At 41.8% G+C, this 22,475-nt stretch overlaps 3 protein-coding genes across 4 annotated transcripts; all 3 read left to right on the forward strand.

The window, feature by feature from the left end:
* The first annotated feature begins 3,634 nt into the window (after positions 1-3,634).
* LOC147061548 (kelch repeat and BTB domain-containing protein 12-like) lies at positions 3,635-8,025 on the forward strand. Its single transcript, XM_085922988.1, has 9 exons — positions 3,635-3,805; positions 3,893-4,074; positions 4,149-4,281; positions 4,449-4,682; positions 4,764-5,089; positions 5,155-5,428; positions 5,734-5,881; positions 5,957-6,154; positions 6,685-8,025. The coding sequence occupies exons 1-9, from the start codon at positions 3,635-3,637 to the stop codon at positions 6,831-6,833; spliced, it is 1,815 nt and encodes a 604-aa protein (XP_085779114.1). The 3' UTR covers positions 6,834-8,025.
* Positions 8,026-8,162: 137 nt separating this feature from the next.
* On the forward strand, positions 8,163-18,394 carry LOC147061549 (NUAK family SNF1-like kinase 1). The gene is made up of 7 exons (XM_085922979.1): positions 8,163-8,584; positions 12,586-12,706; positions 12,972-13,123; positions 14,262-14,327; positions 15,554-15,673; positions 15,851-15,983; positions 16,185-18,394. The coding sequence occupies exons 1-7, from the start codon at positions 8,306-8,308 to the stop codon at positions 17,279-17,281; spliced, it is 1,968 nt and encodes a 655-aa protein (XP_085779105.1). The 5' UTR covers positions 8,163-8,305; the 3' UTR covers positions 17,282-18,394.
* A 1,923-nt stretch (positions 18,395-20,317) lies between these two features.
* Positions 20,318-22,228, forward strand: cfap20 (cilia and flagella associated protein 20). Of its 2 annotated transcripts, none has more exons than XM_085915305.1 (6): positions 20,318-20,663; positions 20,881-20,960; positions 21,052-21,163; positions 21,252-21,440; positions 21,875-21,988; positions 22,083-22,228. In XM_085915305.1, the coding sequence occupies exons 1-6, from the start codon at positions 20,580-20,582 to the stop codon at positions 22,086-22,088; spliced, it is 585 nt and encodes a 194-aa protein (XP_085771431.1). In that variant the 5' UTR covers positions 20,318-20,579; the 3' UTR covers positions 22,089-22,228. The 2 variants fall into 2 exon arrangements, with proteins under 2 accessions (XP_085771431.1, XP_085771439.1); XM_085915313.1 differs by having other exon boundaries at positions 22,086-22,228.
* The last annotated feature ends 247 nt before the right edge of the window (positions 22,229-22,475 follow it).

The raw sequence follows: 22,475 nt of genomic DNA on the forward strand, positions 1-22,475 counted from the left end.
TTTCAAGCCAGCAGCATTCATCATAACCATCCCTCATTATGTCAAGTTGAAACATCGAATTAAGCTGATAGCATTTATAGTCAAGGACAACTTGCAAATAGCCTTGGCTCATAGTCACACACAAAAACAAACCTTTGCAAAACGTGCAATCATCATCAAGAGAATGAAGCAACATGTAAAATTAGGCCGAGGTGCTGACTCTGCATTATCTTTTTGATGTTTAGTTTGAGCAAGTTAATGTTTAGATAGGTACTTGTTAAAATGACAAATGTCATTATTGATGGGAGTTTACCTTGCATAATGACAGAGGGGGGGGGGGGGGGGAGTGATAAACATTTAAGACAAGGTCTTTATTGTATTGCACAATTTAGAGCAAAGCCACCAATACTACCGATACTTTTCGACAAGCAATTCAATCACTGTTGCTCTTCACAAATAGGAAATGCTAAGTGATTTCATCATTTTTAACTTTCAGTTAAAAATACATATTTTGTTTGACTCTGTAATGAAACGTCTCATTCTACCAAAATCATGTTGTGTTGTTATTGTGACCTTGTGATCCCCCCCATCACCTCCCCCCCCCCCAGGAAGAAAATGCCCATGATGCTCTGCGTTTCACGTAAAAGAGCAACCCACTCATAGAAGGGGAGTTATTTTTCTGAATAGAATGACTAACAATGTGAAGAGAAAGAGGAAGCATTCCCGCACATATTAACCCTGGCAGTTGTCACATACATGTAAATGCCTGCAGTTAAGAACATTTTGACGATCGAGCAAAGCTGAAACAATAACTCAGGGGACGAGCAAGAAACAAAAACATCACACTTTGCCCAAAAAGCAGAATGAAGTGATGAAGAGTATTAATGTTTATATGAGAGGAGGAAAAAAACAAACTAAAATAAATAATCAGACAAGTATTGATTTACATGATGTGACACATATTACTACTAGAGACCTAACATATTTGCAGTTATGGAGCTAGGCAGAAAGACAAAGTTGGGTATTTTTCCAGACCTAGTTTTCATTTTATTTTTTTATTTTTTATTAAGCTTGGCGATAGGAGACATAAGGAGACAAGCTTTCTGTCACTCAAAAGAAAGTGAGAATTATTATCTGTATAATTAGCGGTAAGCACCATTTCCTTGGAAGCTCAAATTTCAGCTTTGCATTTTCACCTTGTGCTTGCAATGATTGAGCCTGGCTGATCGGTTGCCAATCAGTCCATTGTGGACAGACGGACGGATAGACGAACGGATGGATGGATATGATTTACTTGTCATAGCGGCCCACTGTGGGAAATGATAACTAATACTGCAGTACGAACTCATTACATTTTTTAGGTGTACCTAATTTTGAGACTGGTACACATCTCTCCAAAAAATGCTTATTAAAACCATAGACTCAATTCACCAAAAAAAATTCATGAACCATTTAGGATGAAACTCTCGTCAGGTTTACCGTTGAGCTTGAGATGAGCTCAACCCTGGTGGTCAACCATTACAATCACTCAGCCATCCACAAAATAAGCGTGACTATGACTACAGCAAAGGTTTGTTGATGTCAGTGCAGCGTAATTTCAGGAAACGTCTAACTATTTCCACATACAGTGCAGCACACAGTGTAACAAAACAAAATAATCATTTGTCCAAGCTCCGTTTAATCAGTGACACCTAATCAGGAGCTGTGTGTACGTGCGCGCCGTCACACTCTAGATGCACTTTAAGTTGGCCACGGTTAGAGGTGGACACTTGAATTTGATCAAAGAAATTGGCTTCTATTTTGAATTGAAAAAAAAAAAAGTATATTTTGGTCATATTAATAATAATACAACAAACTGAGAAACTGTGGTCACGCCATAAGAACTGAGCACGTCACGTCAAAAGTTATCTGAGCTGTCACTTGCTGTATATTACAAAGTATCCAAAAAGATTTGATACAGACGGATGTCAGTGTTGACAAGATAATGGGGACTTAAGATTTGGGATGATGTTCCCAGGACATTTTGCCTACCGCTGGGAAAATCAAAGGCAGCCATGACATCACGAGATCACTTGCTTATCGGAAGTTGAATAGTTGTGACATACGTCATGAAAATAAAACTACATTCAGAATTTTTTTTTTTTTATATATAATGTACAAAAAGCATAAAAAGCAAAGGTGTTCATGGTTTCTTATCTTGATGTGTTTCTGCAATTAAATCCCTTTTTCAGTAGGGGGGTAGATTGTAAACAGGGAGTAGGATTACTCAGAGTGAAGCAAGAGATGATTTCTGGATGATAACATTTTGTAAGAAAAATGTGTTTGCATTTCTAGAGATTGGCTGAAAAGTGCTACTCCTTTTGTCCATCTATGACCTTTGGGGGATTTTTGGAGGTGATAAATTCTAACGATTGAGTTTACTTTTTGAATATAAATCCACTGTCTACCACTAGATGGGAGCATACCATTTTGTTTAAATGCTCATTATTCATTCATTCATTCATTCATTCATTCATTCATTCATTCATTCAGTGTGTTCATTGCTCTTGTTCACTATCATTGTTAGTTTTAATACGTTTTTGTTATTTTTAAAGTGTGTTTAAAGACCTTTCATGAAATAAGTGTCTAAGAAATGCAGAAGAATCTTTCAAATAGGATATTTCCATATTGGAGAGTTCACTCATTGTGCAGGTGGTCTGGTAGGGAATTGCTGTATATCAGTGGACGTGCAAACCTGGTAAATGTGTGTGTTTGGGGGGGGGGGGGCACTCTCGATATTTATTTGTCATTGGCAGCCACTCGTGGAAACCTGAAGAAACCAAAGGTCCGAGTAGTCTTGCTGGTCTATTTTAAACCCTTCTGCCAGTAAACACTTGCCCACCGCCTTGCCCGAAGTACACAAGACAGGACTATTGGCCATTACAACTACAACTGAGAGTAAAAACAAATTGAGCTCTTCTTAGCCCAAAGACGCCTGAATGATCTGAGTAGGACACTCCTGGTATGATTGCCACAAATGGCATGCTTTGCTACGAACTCATACATGCATGTGACTGCTGACATTGCAAAATTGCTTTGTGAAAGATCGCCTCAAAAATCTGAACTTGAAGGTTCAGATCCAGGCTCTGGTGTTCCATGATATATTTAACGCCAGAGAACATGTGCCCTTCTCCATAATGTTACTTTTTGAACTTGTGATGTTGTGAATTAAGACCAGGGCTTGGGCATTAAGGTGTAACTTTAATCCTCTCTAAATATAAAGGCTGTGCACACTTGCACAATAAATAAATAAATAAATAAATAAATGAATAAATAAATAAATAAATAAATAAATAAATAAATAAATAAATAAATAATCTCATTGAAAATCTCACACTCACTGAAAAAAAAAATGTTTTTCCAATTGTGTTGAACAGAATATAGGTCACATTTGTAATGGTTTAAAAGTTTTTTGTTATTTTAGTCTTATTTTTGTATTTTAAGAAAACCTGGCATTTGAACAGGGATGTGTAGACCTTTTATAATGAAGTGCTATGGAACATGGATAGTATAACAGCAATGCTATTAGTCTCTGAATGAAGACTGCCATTTGCTGCATGCACAGCACGGATAAGAAAATGTTCAAACAATCCTTCTGTGCGCAGGCATCAGTCGAATGGATACTCTCCTGGTTGCCACCGCTCAGGCTGAGCATGGAGCACATCTTCTTAGGCAACTGGAGAAGATGAGAACTACCCAGGAGCTCACTGACGTGGTTCTAGTTGCCGGCGGCCTTTCCTTCGCTTGCCACAAGGTAGTGCTGTCTGCATTCAGCCCATACTTCGAGGTGTGTGTCAGTACAAAAAAAAATATGTAGTCTCCCGCCACGTTAACACTAATAGGAGTTTTCATTTTAATTTCTCTTTATGTCCAGGCCATGTTTACATGTGGTCTAAAAGAAACAAGGGGAGGCGAAGTACCCCTGAGAGACACTTCAGCTCACAGCTTGGAGCTTCTTCTGGGATACATGTACCGCGCTGAACTCTACCTCTCCAACGACAACATCCAGGCAGTGTCTGCTGCCGCCTTCCTGCTTCATGTCGATGGAGCCTTCCGGTGGGAAAAAGACCGGGACCATTTGCTTCTTGAATCAGTGGGACATTCCAAGTAAACCTTTGACGCTACTTTAGGTTATGTGAAAGGCACATGGAGGCCAGGATGGACGCTTCCAACTGTGTCGGTCTGTACCACTGGGCCAGAGACTTGGGAGCCACGGGTTTGGCTGACTGTGCTTTTCGATACCTTTGTCAACACTTTACACAGGTGCAAATTTCACTTTTGTGTGTGTCTGTGATGTTGAATTGACTGATGACAATGATTGCTCGAGCACCCAGCAGAGCAGAGGCCCTCTTGAAATCGCGGTTTATTCTTCTTCCACTTGTTCTTCTTCAAATTGTGTTGCCAGTTTACAGTCAGTTATTTGTTCCAAGGTTTGTGAAGAAGAGGAAGTCCTGGATTTGGATGCTCAAAGTCTCGCAGATCTGCTGGCATCAGATGACCTGAATATCTCCCATGAGGAGGTGGTGCTGGAGCTCGTGTTACGTTGGGTGGCGAAGCGGCGAGGGGATTCGCAGAGTGAAGCTCAGGCTGTGGAGTTGCTCGGGCGTGTCCGGCTGGAGCTTGTGGATCCCATGTTCCTGCAAAAAGCGAGGAGGAGAAACCCAGTAGGTAGATAGACACGCCTTTGTGTTAATCATGTGTCAAGAACCATATATTCATTGTTTATTCTGTTTGTTGTGCACCAGGTTTTGCTGCGAGACTTTGAGTGCTTTCGGATGTTTGACACGGCCCAGTCTCGATCAACACTTCGCTACGGGATGGAGACCAAAAACTTCCTGATCTGCTTGGGAGGCGTGGACAAGGATGGGATTCCATCCCGGCGTGGGGGCCGTGCTGATCAGAATTTTTGCTTCGCTCCCCAAGACAGAAAGACTCACTACATACCTTCTCCTCTGAAGGGCTCAGCGAGGTTTGGTCAGATCTCTGGGGGCGCTGTGACTCGTGACAACACCATAGTGGTCGCCGTAGAGGCAGAAGATGAACATAGAATGAAGAGAGTAGATCTCTACAGGTGGACACAGGAACCGCGTGTCACTATTTTAATTCACCAACTGACCTAATTTGTTCGTGTTCCAGGTACAATCCTGCCGAGGAGTCTATCTGGATCAAACTTTGTATGGCGGAACATAGGGACATGTATGCTTTCGGGCTGCTGGGTGACGCAGTCTACGTGATTGGCGGTCAGATGAAAGTCCATCATCATTACGTCATCACAGACAGTGTGATGAGGTGGTCGCTGAGGAGAGGTGGCAGCTGGATCTCTTTCGCTCCGCTGCCTCTTCCTTTGGCTTGCCACAGCACTATTAGCCTCAAGGATCATCTTTATGTGCTGGGAGGATGGTCGCCACAGGTACAAACATGAAATGTGATGAATGTCGGCCAAAAATGTGATTCAAGTGGAAGTACGATTTTTATGAACTAGCCTCGAACGTTCGCCATGGATGCTAAGTTGGTTGCATGACTTGTATCAAAATGTACTGTATCAAAATGTAACAAGGCTGCATTCAAGACTCCCCAATAGTTCCATTTATCTTTATGAACATGGCCATAGATTCTAATTTTGAAACTATTCTGTAAAACCTAGTTATTAGATATCATAGAGGATGTGTAGTGAAATCCCGTGACCCTAGTGGCTATGTTTTTGACCTTCTACAGAGCCATCCAGATGAAGAACCAGACAAGCTGAGTAACCGAGTGTTTCAGTTTGATCCCGGTAAAGACCGATGGAAAGAATGCGCAAGGATGAAGTACTCCAGGTATCGCTTTGGCTCTGCTGTTCTCAATGGAGAAATCTACATTTTAGGTCTGATCTCAAGACAAGAAATGTGTGATGGGAAAAAAAAAAAGCAGGGAAAGGTGATACCGTTGTTTTCTTCAGGTGGTATTGGATGTGATGGAGAGGACCTCGGACAATCACGTCGCTCTCTGAGCTCTGTAGAGATTTACAACCCGGAAACAGACACATGGAGGCCAGGCCCGACTCTGCCCACGTCGTTGCTGTCCCTTCGAAACAACACCACAAATGCAGGAGTAGTGCGAGAAAAACTGTATCTCTGCGGCTACTACAAGGGGGCTAGTAGGTTTCAAATTCTAGATAAGAGGTTATTCAAAACTGGATGTTTGTGGAGTAAAAAAAAACACAGCTTTAACTTTAAAGCCATGTCACCACGCCCTATACTTTAAGGATTGTCAACCTCTAATGGTCCGTGGCGGTATTATAGGTGCTCCGCAAAATCGGAAATGATAAATTCTTGTAACATTTTCAAAAAGAAAATTGATTTCTTATTGAGACTTGATTTACTTTCCAGCTAATTTTGTGAATCATTTACCCATCCCAATGATGGCAAATGTAGCTAAGATTACCAAAATAGACATACAGATGCAAATAAATAGCCTATATCGGTCTATCCTCCTTCGGTGCATAATAATAATAATAATAATAATAATAATAATAATTTTCTGCCAAAGCAGTGATCCCGAGTTGCCTCTTGGTTGTAATGGTGGTGCCTTGGACAAAACCAGTTGAGAACCCCTGCTATAGATAACAGTCTGTTGTAGAGTCTCGTAAACCGTACTTTATATGTATGTTGTCTATTTTGGCTACAGGCCGTTATGAGATCATCACCAAGGAGGTTTTGGAGTTGGACCCTGCCGAGAACGTGTGGGCAGTGGTAGAAAGACACGCAGCAATGCACGACAGCTATGATGTCTGCGTGGTGGCTAACCTCAATCCTCGTGACCTCATCACACAATGAGACTTCCCTTTATGGCTCGGAGGGACGACAACGTTTGAACCGAGGAGCCGAGGGAGGCGAACTTCTGACCTTACAAGAAAATTTATGGCCTGAGTTGCCCTCCCGAGATTTGCAAACTGACTATGGATGTGAGAACTCTGGACGGTCTTGTTGAGCAAACAAGCCAGGGTTGGATTTTTCTGCAAATGAAGAACGTAAGGTCTTAGATAGTCAATCATAAAGTTAGGGAATTTGCATGAGTTTGCATGAGACTATGAATGAAACTAGTGTTTAGATTGCTATGATGTTACTATTGCATCATTGCACTGAATGGTTAGCATTTGACATTGTTTCTAATTGTGTTTTCTTTGCCCCTGTTAGGATTTGGTTTAATGGGGCTAAACAAATTAACTGGGCTTACTTTTGACAGAATGTCTGTGTGGCTCTTGTGGTGGGAAGTAACAGAGCACATTTTTCAGGTATCTGCATGGGAGTGTTTATTTTTCGGACGAAATGATGCAAAAAATGAAGAGAGTTCTTGATTGAAAAACGGACAGCAGCAACTTGAAGGAACGTGATAGAGGGGCGGGCACTAATAATGACAGCGCAGCAAAAGCACGAGCCATATCCAGGCATTGTTTAAAATTATTTGGGTTTATATTTTATTGGCTGGTCGGCTCGGTGGAGCACTGTGTAGCATGTCCGCCTCACAGGAAGGTGCGGGTTCGAGTCCACCTCCCGCCCTCCCTGGGTGGATGTTGCATGTTCCACGTGGATTTTCTCCAGGCACTCCGGTTTCCTCCCACATCCCAGAAACATGCTTGTTAGGCCCATTGAAGACTCTAGATTGTCCCTAGGTATGAGTGCGAGTGTGGATGGTTGTTTGTCTCTGTGTGCCCTGCGATTGGCTGGCAACCAGTTCAGGGTGTCCCCCACCTACTGCCCGATGACGGCTGGGATAGGCTCCAGCACGCCCGTGACCCCCGTGGGGACAAAGCGGAACAGAAAATGGATGGATGGATGGATGTTGTCGGCTACAGGAACAAAATGCATTGCTTATTTTGCATTTGTTTTGTTGTTTTTGCCAAACAAATTTTGTGTTGTTGTGTTGTCAAAATTTGCAGCAGTGTGTGGAACATGCAATTTTTTCTTGTAATTTTGTTTTAATCATCTTTGCATATTTGGAAAAAGTAGACAATAAATACAACACATTTATGAATAGCAGATGTGATTTTTTTTGTCCATGCCATAGGCCGTTAAAAAATGCTTACGCGTCCGATCACTTTTTCCACATTTGCATATAAAAAAAATAAGTCAATGACTATACGTAATTGAACTAAGTGACAACTGGTGGTTGGCTCCGCCCATCGGTAACCCCGTGTCTTCTGGCAGGTCACTCTTGCCTGTTGCTTGGAGTTGACTACTGGTGCAGCGGTGTTCTGTGACTGCTCATCAGGCTCCTGAATGTGCAACATATTGTGTGGTCTCGCGCGATGGGCAGACGTGATGGCGACAGCAGAGGCGCGATGAACACCGGCGAGCGCTCAGACCTCGGCTACCCGCAAGACTCTCGTCGCAGGCTTAGCGGACGCGCAGGCGTGTGCGGGTTGGAATCGGACGCAGACGTGGATGCGGCGGGCGGCTCGATGATGGAGGTGAAGAAGCACCAGCACAAACATAACTTGAAACATCGCTACGAGCTGATGGAGACGCTGGGGAAGGGCACCTATGGCAAAGTGAAGAAGGCGGTGGACAGGGCAAGCCTCCAAACGGTACGGACATTATGATGCTTACAAATGAGGGGCTGACTTACATATGTACTGTGGTTCTTACTGGAACGTGTATTCTTTTCACATAAGTCTAATATTTGAACAAACTGTTTTTTACTGGCCTCTGATTTCAAATTTGAAATTAATTTGATGTTTATATAATACACGGTGATCAGTTATAAAGGCAAGGATGCAATTGCTAGAATGTGGCCTATGGCATAAACGAATTTGGCATATTGTTGTTTCAATAGAATAATAATAATAATAATAATAATAATAATAATAATCATTTATATTTATAACGCACTTTATATTCGGAGGAATCTCAAAGTGCTACATGACAAGTAAAAACAAGAATAAAAAGCATAAAACAACTGGACGACAACCAGGATATAAAAACAGGAATTACAGAAATGCCAAAGTAAAGAGGTGAGTCTTAAGTCCGGTTTTGAAAGAGTCAGTGGATTAGGGTGCTCATAGGTGGTCGGGGAGGGAGATCCACAGTGTGGGGGCTGCATGGCAGAAGGCCCGGTCACCCATGGTGCGCAGCTTGGTGTTGGGGACGTGGAGAAGGTGAGAATTGGATGAGCGGAGGCTTCGGGTGGCAGATTTGGGGGCAAGGAGTTCTTTGAGGTATTGGGGAGCATGTCCGAGGATGCACTGGTGAGTGAGAAGGGCGATCTTATAATTTATTCGAAATTTGATGGGGAGCCAGTGCAGAGAACGGAGAATGGGTGTGATGTGGTCGCTTTTCCGCACCCTCATCGGGATCCCAGCAGCGCTGTTTTGGATGTACTGGAGCCTCTGGAGGCTCTTGCTAGGGATCCCGATGAGGAGTGCGTTACAGTAGTCTAGCCTGAATAGTATAATTTCAGTTTTGTGTAGTGCGTGTGAGCAATAATAATTAAAAAAAAATAATCTGCAGTAAGAAAATTATGACATGCCATGATATCTGCTAGCCAGAAGCTGAGCTGCACGGTGTTTGTTTGCCCTGTGGCTAACATACGGTACACAGTGTCTGACAAATATACAGTTTTCTCAATCCATATATAGTACTGCACATAGATTGTGTGTACATGTGTGTGTCTATGTGTGTGTGCGTTTATATTTGTGAGCTCATGTTTCGGATGCTGCTCTTGCTTCATGTGCAACCAGGCTGAGATGCCTTTGGACTGACTCACTCAGCACTTGAACGAACGGATAAACTTTTCCACAATAGGTCTGCCTCACAATGGCGTATGACTCGACACACACACACATACACACACACACAGAACGATGTATTAAATTTTAAATATCAATCTAAACAGAATTTAGTGACAAATATTCTCATGTAGTTATCCCATAATCTGTTCCTGAGACTCCATCTGCTCCAAATGCCTTTCGGGCTTTGTAGTAAACAAACACAATGTGATAGGAATAATCCTTTTTGATACAGAGGCCGTCGAGGCAAAACCGGCACATTTACCTTGGCTGTCTCCGCCAGAACTGTGAGATCAGAAAGAATCGGGGAGACCTTTTGGAAGAGTGGGCTGCTAAAGAATGAGTTTTGCAAATGTGAGCATGTGAGGGAGTAAGTGTGGTGTGAGTGGTTTCAGTCGGGCAAGGGTAAATGCTGAATTCCTTGCACCACTAGTGTGCACATACCAAGGATTCTTTGCAACAAAACGGACATTATTTTTGGAAAGGGGGCCGAGGGAGCTGTTGTTTGATAGTGAGCATGGGGAGAACGAGGAAGAGATCAGTATTGCTGTTGTTAAAGGATGGAAATGTAACTGAGGTATCAAACAGTGGCACTTACCAGGTCACCATCACGTTGGATTGAGGAAAATGTGTTTCATCAAATATTCAGAAATGCAAGACAAACTTACTGAGCATAGCATATATTCGACTCGGAAGGGATATGTCAGGCTAATGAAAAGTGGTATCTGGGTAGTAGTATCGGAGCATTTTGGGGAGAAGGGCACAGTACAGTTGCACCGTATCAAGTCCCTTATAAGAATGTTTTGTCTTTCTAGACATTTACTGTTGTGTGCTTGTTGATGCTAAATTCAAATCATTTGTTGCATTAGGCAATGACACCTTTGTGTGACCAATGGCAATTACCAAAAATTGTCATCAATGACTAACATTTGTGGGAGCATTTTGGAATGTAGCAGGCTAATGCCATTGAAAATATTAATTGCACGGTATCTAGGCTAGGATGATCGTAGTTTGGGATTTTTCATTATAGTTTTATTTAGTTTGACTTTTTTCTCAAATTCCACTTTAGTATCAAAGAGCAAGTTTGTTGGGTTTTATTCATTTGATTTTTTTTCTAAAATGCTTCTTTTTTATACTTTTATTCATTTTAGTTTGAGCTTTTTTTTAAACAAATTGAGTATTTGTTAAGCGAGAGATATATATCTATATATATCTCTATATATATCTATATCTATATAGATATATATAGTCTAGAATTGTCCTATAAACTACAAGCCTAAAAAAACTGCTTAACCTTGACAGTATGCCTCTGACTTACTCATATCTTGTGAATGATAAAGTAATATCTTAGAACTACCAGCCATATACAGTAGCAGCTAAGTTTCCCCTTATTTATTTGGAGGCTCCTATGTCACACACAGGATGTTGTTTGGATGAACAATACCGTATTGTTGGACGGACGAATACTTTGGCGATCACACCGAGTTGTGACGCATACATCACACGTTTTTCCCCACGAGATCACGCACTCAAACACATGCCACTTTAAAATTGCTATCAAGGCCCTCAAGGCTGAACAATGGCTACAAATGTTTCTTTTCTATTGCTCTGGGTTCCCTTGATCCAAATGCAGTGTCAAACCGTAAACACCATTTATACATTTGATGCTATCTGCTTGCCTTCCTCGAATTGTGTCATTAAAGATGAGTGAGTATGTAAACGCCCCCCCCCCCCCCCACCTCCCTCACTTCCTCAGTCTGTCACATGCGCCACTCAGCTGACTGCCAATGAATACACGATGTGTCGACTTATTTTGAAGCCGTCATCTTAAGATTCCGCTGACCTAACAGAGATGCGTCATCGATCCAGTTCATTTAAGGATGCAGTCGAATAAGAATACAAATCATAATTCCGGTTTTGAGAAGGTCACAGTGTGTTTGCATGCTTACATAAATGGCAGGGGTGACAGAGCGTGTGAATTGGACCTCGGAATGGCTCATAAATGTTTATTTCCTTCAGCTGAGAATGCAGAGGAACGGCCCGTTTGCCCGAGGGAGACCGGTCCAAACTCTCTCGTGCCCTCATTTGAGATAAACCTATATTGATCCTACATTGATGGATTTGTTCTTGTTAAATTACAGAAATGATTTAGGAAAATAATCATAAAAGACATATTTGTAGTGTTTTATAAAAAATATTTTCCCTTTCTAATACGCCCAAATGAGGCCTCATTACAATACTGCAAATAGAAACATGACTTGGATCCGATTGGCTGAGCCATCCATTATAATGGTGTGTTACTAAATTAAATGCTCTACTATCTGTTGGGAGTTTCTCATGCTGTTGGAGCGAGGTGTCCTATCCAGAGAAGTTGTTGTGGAGGGTCTGTTCACGTGTCGCGTGTCTGCCTCCCATTTGGGGGTACAGTAAGTGCTCAGGATTAAGGAAAGGAGTGTGAAGAGTGCAGCTGTCATCCAGGATTTAAACCCCCATAATCACCTCTAATACCCAAGGATTGTATTTATGTCCATGTAAGCATCATCATATCACTGGTATTGATTCTTGTCTTTGTCTCCGTCTGCCTGTTTAGTAAATGGAGGAAATTGATTTTTTGTATTCATTTGATTTGAATTAATTTATAAGGAAGGCTGAAGGGGGAAACTAATTCTTGTGCAATGGTTATAGAAAAAAAAATTACACGTTTTTTTTTTTGCTTGTAAGTCAAAGCTAAATATCAGTCAAACAATAACTCCAATTTTGAAAAACTTCCAAAACCATTCAATATGCGTTTCTTTTCTCAGGTGGCCATCAAGACAATCCGTAAGGAGCGCATCACAGACGACCTTGACAAAATTCACATCCAGAGGGAGATTGAGATTACCTCCTCGCTCCAGCACTCCTACATCATACGCTTCCTCGAGGGTAACGATTATTATGGCATTATACATGCGCAATACAAATCCATTGTCTGTCAACAAGGAACCAGCAATGCTCCAAAAATAATATCCTGTAATTTAGTTTACTTGTAAAACTTGGAGTCGAATCACGCCAATCTACAGTTTTGTTTATTCGGGTCGTATTGATCTGGCCTTTCTGAGATTCCAGCCTCTTAATATTGAATGACCATTGCAATTTTCTTTCTTTGCAAAGGAAATTGATCTCAAATGTCTTCCCTGTGTCATTGCAGTGTTCGAGAGCCGGGATAAGATTGTGATTGTGATGGAGTACGCCAGCAAAGGCGAGCTATACGATTACATCCTTGGCAAGGGGAAACTTGCGGAAACGGAAGCCCGGAGCATCTTCAGGCAAATCACATCGGCTGTCCACTACTGCCACAAGGTTCAGACGCACACATCGAACTCACGGCAACTCGCACCGTCGTCGTTTAATGTGTTTGGCACGAGCTGAATTACAGCAGCAGATGAAGTATTCAACCCTGCCAGCAAATACAGCACTGCTAAATATGTTAAATCCTAATCCCGCAGAAAAAAACATTGACTTCACTTCTCTTTGGGTTAAGAGCGCATTAGGCAGAGATTGAATGTGTACAATCACACACACTGACACATTTAACAAAGCACGTTTTATTGAATCAGCTTTATTTCAATTTCCGTGTTGATGTCGGAACTTCAGATGACTCATTTGGTTTGGATTGTTTTGACATCAACCTGTGCTAGAAAATGAGACGATTTATTTAGAAGTGCATTGTTGTCAGAGTTAAGCGAGTGAGCATCATAGTTCCTTGTTGCATTCCTTTCCTTTTAGCAGCTCTACTATTTCTTTCAAGAATTACTCCCGTTAAATACAGAGCTTATCATGCTGCTTTTACAGCTTTAAAGTGTTCAGGAAGGAGGATTTTCTCCGCCTTGTGCGCCGAAGACATTGCCCCAAAATAGACTTGAGTGTTCAAGTGTGAATAAATTATTGAATGTTCCGCTCCACCATGCAGAGCACGGCAAGAGTTTGTTGAGATGAGTAAAAAGAATTCCTCGTGAGTCACTTTTCAGTTGAATTTACATGCTTAATAGAATTCAAGCAACACTTATGTGGCTGAAATTTTCCATTGCTGATGCTCTTTATATTCAAATCTGCTGGGACCTTTATAGGGTGTAATTAACAATGTGCTCGTTAGCCAATAACTGTAACTCTGCAAAAAACGACAACAGAAAATAGCTGAAATTAGAATTTTTTTTTTTTGATTTTTTTTTTTTTTTAAGATTTGAGGGGGGTTAACAGCCCTGGATTCCACTAGAATAGATCCGCCCCTGCATTGAGCAGCATCTTCACATTCAAAAGCAAAACAAGAGCAATCCACATGTTTTCCCGATTCAGATTTTCATTCGTTTTATAGTCTGCTTAAAAAAATGTATCTGCCATGGCAGCAGCACAAAAGGTTGGCTCAAACTTGATAAACCTCAAGAGAAGATTATCATTGCATGTTGAGCGAAACCTGATGTTTGTTTGTGATCTCCTGCAGAACGGTGTTGTGCATCGAGACCTTAAGCTGGAGAACATCCTTTTGGATCAAGATCTGAATGTGAAGGTATGGAAAAGCAGCAGCATCTAGAAATTGATCATTTTTGGTTTGGGGGGGGTGGTCATCAATCAAGAATACATAAATCACAAAAAGCTGATAGTGATTACGAGATTAATTCAGTGTGTTGTCAGCTTTATATAATATTGACAGATGGATTTGGGCATATGGGTTTCTCAGCCAAGAAACCACAACCAGTACAAATATAGTACTTAAAATAAAAAAAAGTTATTCCCTGCCTTATTTGGATATTTCATTCCATACATGGCAGCTGTGAAGGGAATGCAAGGAATCTCCTGGCAATTGCAGCAAACAAAGGTTGTAATTTAAGTGAGCACATGTGGAGACTGCTCTTGCCGGACTTGGTTGTTTCCAGTCCTTGGCTTCAACTGACTCGACTGTTATCAGCAGGAGGAAGTGAGCAATACGTGGACGTTTTTTCGTGTGTGTCTTTAAGACAAAGCAGCTGCGTAATGGCAACGAGTCAGACTGTGATGATTATGTCCTGTATTTGTTTTTTTAGCAGTGTACAGTGGAATCAGCACAACACAATCCACGAAATCGGTTGACTTCCACCTTGCTCGAAATATCGTTGTTTCGCCAGTTTAATAACTTTAATCAATTTAATGTTACCACTTTTTTTTCGGTGTCTAATAGTTAATAAAAACGATCTGTGTACGCATCAGTTGTGCATTTTAAAACAACGCCACTGTAGTTGTTGTTATTCCAAAACAAATGTGTGTCATTGTCCGTCCCACAGCCACCGCGGAAGTGAAGCTCCAGTGTTGACTATTTTTACCCGCTTAGACACTGATAGCGTGTTGGCGTGTGCATGGTAATAATCTCTTGAGATAAAGAGCCGACTAAGCATGTTTGCATGTGGTCCTCATGATTGTTCCATTACGTGACAAACTGTGAGCAGTCAGATGTTTTTGGACCTCTTCTCTCTCACATATCTTCTTCTCCATGTATTCACAAATATAAATCTGCCAGATATTTTCTTTCGTAACAGTTCTAATAAGTTCATTTTGTTTTCACTTGTCAATCACTTCACAGATATTTTAGGTTGCATTACCTGACATGTTTCGGCTTGTACATCGTTTTTTTTTTTTTTTTTTTGAATTTCTTCCACAAAAAGACTTTGATATAAAGTCACTGTTTTATGTGTTCACAAGTGTCTAAAATGTATCATTTTTATGTCTTTAACAATACTTTAACTCTTGCTCACTTAACAGCTGGCCGACTTTGGCCTTTCCAATCAGTACCAAAGAGGCACTCTGCTGCAGACCTTCTGTGGAAGTCCGCTCTATGCCGCCCCAGAAATAGTGAGTGGGCTGCCCTACCAGGGACCAGAGGTGGGTCAGAATAACATGGAGGAAGCAAATTGGGGCAGAAAAACCAAATGAGCTATTAATCACGGGATATTTTGGTAGCAATCATTGATTGTTCCATTCACTGAGTGCACCCGTGCATTTTGGTGACAGAGACTCTTCTCGCTTTGCTTTATTATGCATTATACCTGTGTGTGCCAGGTGGACTGCTGGGCGCTGGGTGTGCTTTTGTACGCACTGGTGTACAGCAGTATGCCATTTGATGGAGTCAGTCACTCCATCCTCAAAGAGCAGATATGCCACGGTCGCTATCGAAGACCCAACCCCCCCTCAGGTGCACCTTTACAATGTCTTTTTTATTCAAACACAAATATCGAATAGTGGCACTTGATTGTGTTACTTCAATTCTTACTTCTGAAGTTGGTAAATACAAACTCTCAAAAATATCAAAGAGCTGAAGGTGCTCTAATTATTTATCTATGTATTGGCGTGTTACATTGCAAATGATTCTCGACTTTTTCTCCCGCCCCCCCAGACGCCTGCGCTCTTATCGACTGGCTGTTGACGGTGCGTGTGGACGAGAGGGCCACAATCGAGGATGTAGCCAATCACTGGTGGGTGAACTGGGGATACGAGGAGAGCGTGTGCGATTGCGCTTCATCAGCCCACCCGGACTGTCCCTCCCCCCTCCTGGCTCGCTACATCGACTGGCAGAATCGGGTAGCTGGCAATCTGGCTGCTGATCCCCATCATCAGCGTTACTTCAGCTTGCCTCTCCGGGCTGAGCGAGGAGGAAGAACGCGAGGAGGAACGTCCAACGTCCGAAAGTCTCGTAAGGAAAACACTATTCCGCAGACTACGCAAGGAGCCTGTGGTGGAGCAGCAACTTCTGGCTCCGCCTCCTCCGGTGAAAGAAAGAAACCCAAAAGTATTCTGAAACACCAGAGGAGCTTTGACTCTGTTTTGCACAGCCCTCCCAAAGAAAGTCCCCACTCGGGTTCCGTTGATCCCCATCTGTATCAAAAACATGCACTTGGTCACATAGATGCTGAAGTCCTATCCACCAGTCTGTCATCTCCCAGGACATTCAGACAGCCCTCCTCTAAAATGCCCAAAAAGGGGATACTTAAAAACCTGAATGAAGGGGACACAGGTTATGTCTCCTCATCACGTGGAAGAGAGTCCAGGCCAGGCGTCCAAGAGGATGATTGTGAAAACTCCTGCTTGAAAAAACAGCACGCATTTGTCCCAGCAGCAGAGGACAGTCCAACCATGCGCACAGAGGCGGTGAGAAGACGAAAGGGCATTCTCAAACGGAACGGCAAGTTCTCACGCAGTCTGGACCTTCCGGAGGAACAGCGCTCAACGCCGTCTTCCCATCAGGCGCCATTTCCAGACACTCTCCAACAGTTCCTCCGGGTCAAAATGGGGGCCGACGGACACCAAAGCCGCCCTTCAAGCGTGGTGAGCGAGGACAGCCTTTTCTCGAGCGACTCCTTCGACCTACTGGACTTCAGCACACAATCGCGCCGTGAGGTTTTTTGCCAGGGGGTGCAGAACAGCACGTGTAACTCAGAGGAGGATCTGAGAGGTGGAGCAGGTGAAAGTGAAGCAAGTGAGACCAAGTGGTGATCATGCGGTGGCTAATTTAAAGACCCTGTCAAGGGAAATCACAATTGATTCTAAAGATGTTGTCCTTGTTAAAAAATAATTCCTGAATTTATGTGCGAAGACTGAAAAAAAATCAAGAGTTAAACTGTTTTTCAGTTTGTTTGTTTTTCTGATTTTTGAGAGCACAGACAAAGGCTTGATGTTTCACAGTTTTGAAGCCTTATTTGCATTCACATTTGACAGGTTGGTTTACATGTGGTTTGCCTTTTACAAGACGTTTATTTTCACTTTTCAGGAACTTTACCTTTGAGCAGTCATTTCCCCATTTTAACAGCACTTCTATATTTACAAGACCGAAGAACTGCATTTAAGTGCTGCTAATGTAAAGCACTTTTACCCCAAATGGGTCACTGGAATTTCTTCAGGTGGAACCACAAACCAGTCACACTGCTGATCCCTTTGTTTAGATGTTATAACTCATTTTATGTTTTAATGAGTTTTGCACGATGACTTTTTTGAATGCCACACACACACCAATGTGTCAATATCATATAAACAATTACTATTCACCAACTGTTAACAATCAAAAAGCCCAAAAGACATCATACAAATTGCATTCGTCTCAATCATCAGAACATGCAAGATATTTGTGCAATGTTTTGTAAAAGTTTGTTTCAGGGGAAATAAGTTGTTTTCCTGCATCTTGGCTAGTTTGTTCTTTCTCGACAGTTAATGGAAACTGTGTTTGAGACAGTACAGTACATAAATTGCCATCTGTTGATGAGGTTTCATAATTACTATGCTAATTGGAAGTGGAAGTAGGCCTAGACTTGGTAAATTGGCAAATATCCTTCTTTTTTTTTTTTAGTCTTCATTATTTGTGGGGACCACAAGTGGGTAAAATGTGTGAGGCACTGACAACAGAAGCTGTGTTTTGTTTCCATAATTGGGTTTGGATCAAATATTCTAATACGAAGCACTCTATTTTGTTTTGTAAGCATCATGTCCAACGGTTCAGTCATGTTTTGTGAGTTTCACTGGTTGATTCTAATCCTCCTAATGTGAAATGAACATGTTTGATACTGTCGTGTAATGACAAAAAACAGTGTATTCACTAATAAAATACACAAGCATTAAGACATATCTAGTAAAACTTGCCTGTTTTAATACACACATAGATAAGCCAGCCATGCTTCTGACACTTGGCTCACTCACACAGCAACGGCATTATTATCATCTCCAAACAGTCGCACATATCCTGTTCAGTTACATAACTGAAAGCATTTGAAGTGATAGGCTAGGTTGGAGTGTCCTGTGTGCATGAATTATAGTTTTATATCAGCTTTATTGGGGTTGTTTATTAACAAGATTTCTGAGCAGCCTCCAGTCCTCAAGGAGCTCAGAAAGTCATGTGCGAGCTGTTGTTAAATCGTAGTGACTATTTTCCATCTATTTTCCATAGACAGCATCAACTAATTGTCCTGAGCGCTTCGATATGTAAGACATTCTAATAATCTGCACTAATAACTGGTGCAAAGTAGGGTGAAAGAAGTTCATGGCTAAGACTTGCAGCCAAGAGGCTTTCTTATTTGTTACTTCCGCACGTGAGGAGAAAGTATTATTGGGTGAACAAAAGCAGTGCCATGGGCCACTGGGAGCAAGCAAGGGATCAGTATCTTGCTCAAGGAGACTTTGACATGGTCACAAGGATAAAACCTACAACTTGCAAGTTGGGAGACAAACACTATCACTGAGCTACAGCTTAAACCTTTTTTCCTGACCGGGAATCGAAGCCAGGCCGCGGCGCTGAGAGCGCCAAATCCTAACCACTAGACCACCAGGGACACGATGCACGCACTACACACTTGAAAAATATCATGCGGGGAGGCCTGATGTGGACTAAATACTTCGACCCATATAAATGGAAGCAACAGCTTTGAAATAATCGTCACACTCAATTGCAAAATAATAGTATTTATTTTCAAACAAGTCACTACAAAAGTAAAATAATCTCAGTGGAAATATTTAAAAGACATCTAAAGACATACTTCTATGATATGGCCTTTAATGAACCTGTAGTGGCCGATTCGGCTGGAGTTTGTTGTTGCTCCCTCTCCCCGACCCCACTCCCCCCACCCCTCCCCGCCTGGGGAGGTGGTTAGGTGACACCCAAGATGACAGCGGCTATCTAGATTCTCGTGGATGTAAAGCCCTTTGAGACTGCTTGGGATTTAGGGCTATACAAATAAACTTGACTTGACATTTTAACGGCTCAACAAAACCAAATAATAAGTCATTGTCCTTATTGAGATGATGCTGATGACAATTTGAGTCTTTTCTTTCGAATTAACCCCCATAGTCTCACGCATGATTAAGCAGGCCTGTTGTCACCACGATCTTGATGTCCTCGACATCTTCACAATGGTTCTTCTTGCAAACCCACTTAGACTAGGTAAAGGGAGAAAAAAATTCATACAGAGCCAGGTTGGGTAAGAAGGGTTGCCCCAGCATGGGGATGCTCTTCTCAGTCAGGAAATGTCAGATGCTCAAGCTGTTGCGTCCTTCCACAACTCTTGCTTCCATCCCCACTGAACAACACAAATAGCACAGGAACTCTTTAGACGTAATATCATCTGGCCCACACTATAGAGGAAAACTTGTTAGGGTCTGAAATCTTCTCTGACACCAGGCCTGAAACATTTCTGACAAACGTCGTATATTATTCCAAAGTAAGGATCTTTTAACATCACTAGAACACCGAGGGGAAAAAAAGGAATTGAATGGACTCTTGCGTCACTTTGTGGTTGTTGATTGTACAGGACGATCAAATTTCAAGAAAAGAAAAAAATCTACTGTTTCCTTTTACATTCTCTTCCTTTAACGCAATGCAAAACCGTCTTGAGGCACAATTGCAATATAGTACAAACCATTATTTATGAGTTTTTAGAAATGTTATCGTACACGTTTGTCGCGGATTTATCTCCGCTTGTTTTCCAACCGGTTGCCCTGGGAGACTAGAGTGCTTCAACAATAAAAACTCGAAGTGAACACTGCAACAATGGAACGTTCCTAGCAACACCAAAACAGCGGGTGTTTTGCAATTTTGGGAGAGAAATGCGCTAAAATTCCAGATTACGACGAAGTTTGTTAGCGTTTCATTATTTTATTCATTCTATATCTTGACAAGACGTTCAGTTTCCACGACGGAACGCTTTGGTTATATTGCACGGAAACGGCGGGGACGGAAACGGAGCAAAGTGGAGCGTGTTGCCGTAGCTCAGTAATCCCGTACACAGGACCGGTACAGAACGCGAAAATCATGTTCAAAAACACGTTCCAAAGTGGATTTCTTTCTATTCTATATAGTATCGGTAGCAAACCGCTTCAGATATGGGACAAGAAGGTAAACTTTTTGACCACGTCGTTAGCTTCATTCATTGTGCATTTCGCTAATGCTAATAGATGGATGAGATGTCATTCTTGTAGTTTGATCGTGTCAAGCCAAGTAAAGCAACGCTTCTCAACCTGTCCGTACGCTGCATTTTAAAATGACATTGCTGCCTGATTCCAAAGTATTTTTTTCCCTGACTTTGCAACTGTGTTTTCTCCTTGTTCACAAGGTAAGGAATGGTCACATCAAGAGAATTACAGATAATGACATTCATTCACTGGTGTTGGAGGTCGAAGGTACAAACGTCAGGTGTGTGTCCACTGAAGGTCATCTTTGGACCCGTGCTGTCTGCTTTGTTCCTACATTTCATTTGACATTCCTTTTTCTGTCCTCCCTACAGTACTACCTATATAACCTGTCCAGCTGACCCCAAAAAGACACTGGGTATCAAGTTGCCTTTTCTTGTAATGATCATCAAAAACTTAAAGAAATATTTCACCTTCGAAGTTCAGGTACGGATATGAGAACGTTCCGTGTGTTGACAATAGAGAGGCAGAATTAACACTCTCTGCTCTTGTCCTCGTACATTTTTCCATTCAGGTGTTAGATGATAAAAATGTGCGACGGCGGTTTAGAGCGAGTAACTACCAGAGCACGACGCGAGTGAAGCCGTTCATTTGCACCATGCCAATGAGACTTGATGATGGCTGGAACCAGATTCAGTTCAATCTCTCAGACTTCACCAGAAGAGCCTACGGAACCAACTATATTGAGACGTTGCGTGTGCAGGTGAGTTTGCCCGATTGTATTTGTTCGATATTTATCCACTTGCATGTTACACTTGGTAGGCATCTGCATGAGGAGTGAAAAAATGAGTACAAGTGGCGTAATTTAGAATTTGACTCAAGTTATACTAACAAGGCATAGGTTAAGGTGAGGAGATTTCAGAACAGTTGCAAATAGCGGTCAGTACAATGAGGTGAGAAATTAATCAAATTAAAAATGACATTACAGTGTTTGTGAATGCCGTTTTCAATGCGCTAAGGCTGGGGGGAAAAAAATCACATGCTATTGATTTCTCGTTCCTGTATTTGTTTTTTTTCTGAAATGCATTATTTGCATTTGTTCTGATTTAAAGCACCTCTTCAATTATACATGACATATTTAATAAAGTTTGACATAAATGCTGGCCCATTGTGTTACGTGACTTGCTTGTCTTTCAGATTCATGCTAACTGTCGGATCAGGAGGGTATATTTCTCAGACAGGCTCTACTCTGAGGATGAGCTACCGGCCGAGTTCAAACTCTACGTCCCTGTCCAGAGCCAGAAGGCCAAGGTGAGAAACATACTTACATACTACTGTGACTGAATAATCTCATTGTCTTAATAGTGTGTACATCTCACTCACACCTTTTTTTTTTTTCTTGCAGCAGTAGAGGTCCTGAACAAACATGCAGCGTTTTCCCAAACCTGATGCATTGTTTGAGCTGTATAATAATGTGAGCGTTTGTGTAGTTATAATTTCTTGTGCTATTTTTATGAGGAGTGCTTTTTCAAATCTGTGAATAAAGGAGAACTTGAGTATTTTGTCCACAGCATGTTTGTTTGGAGCAGTGTAGCATAATATTAGATTTAAAAATATGCTTCTGCGTGGTGTGACATGGAAGTGACTAATGGCTCAATGCTGTTTGTTGCTGCTATCAGAATTAGATCGCGCTATATGATCTGCTTACATTCAGACAAATAAAACACTATTAAGATGGGAAAAAAACCGAAAAAAAACCACGAGAAAGTAAAACAGAATTGTCTGTCTGTGGTCTGTC

This window comes from Syngnathus leptorhynchus, chromosome 1, assembly GCF_054491065.1.
Source record: "Syngnathus leptorhynchus isolate UIUO chromosome 1, UIUO_Slep, whole genome shotgun sequence".
Classification (NCBI taxonomy): domain Eukaryota; kingdom Metazoa; phylum Chordata; class Actinopteri; order Syngnathiformes; family Syngnathidae; genus Syngnathus; species Syngnathus leptorhynchus.

What these genes read in the sequence shown, in the direction of transcription:
- LOC147061548 (XM_085922988.1), top strand. Translation starts at nt 3,635, where the DNA reads ATGGATACTCTCCTGGTTGCCACCGCTCAGGCTGAGCATGGAGCACAT. An exon ending in CATTCAGCCCATACTTCGAG is followed by an intron (nt 3,806 to 3,892) that starts GTGTGTGTCAGT and finishes CTTTATGTCCAG; the next exon opens with GCCATGTTTACATGTGGTCT. An exon ending in AAGAGAGTAGATCTCTACAG is followed by an intron (nt 5,090 to 5,154) that starts GTGGACACAGGA and finishes TTCGTGTTCCAG; the next exon opens with GTACAATCCTGCCGAGGAGT.
- LOC147061549 (XM_085922979.1), top strand. Translation starts at nt 8,306, where the DNA reads ATGGGCAGACGTGATGGCGACAGCAGAGGCGCGATGAACACCGGCGAG. An exon ending in CATCATACGCTTCCTCGAGG is followed by an intron (nt 12,707 to 12,971) that starts GTAACGATTATT and finishes GTGTCATTGCAG; the next exon opens with TGTTCGAGAGCCGGGATAAG. An exon ending in AAGACCCAACCCCCCCTCAG is followed by an intron (nt 15,984 to 16,184) that starts GTGCACCTTTAC and finishes CCGCCCCCCCAG; the next exon opens with ACGCCTGCGCTCTTATCGAC.
- cfap20 (XM_085915305.1), top strand. Translation starts at nt 20,580, where the DNA reads ATGTTCAAAAACACGTTCCAAAGTGGATTTCTTTCTATTCTATATAGT. An exon ending in GTCGAAGGTACAAACGTCAG is followed by an intron (nt 20,961 to 21,051) that starts GTGTGTGTCCAC and finishes TCCTCCCTACAG; the next exon opens with TACTACCTATATAACCTGTC. An exon ending in TTGAGACGTTGCGTGTGCAG is followed by an intron (nt 21,441 to 21,874) that starts GTGAGTTTGCCC and finishes CTTGTCTTTCAG; the next exon opens with ATTCATGCTAACTGTCGGAT.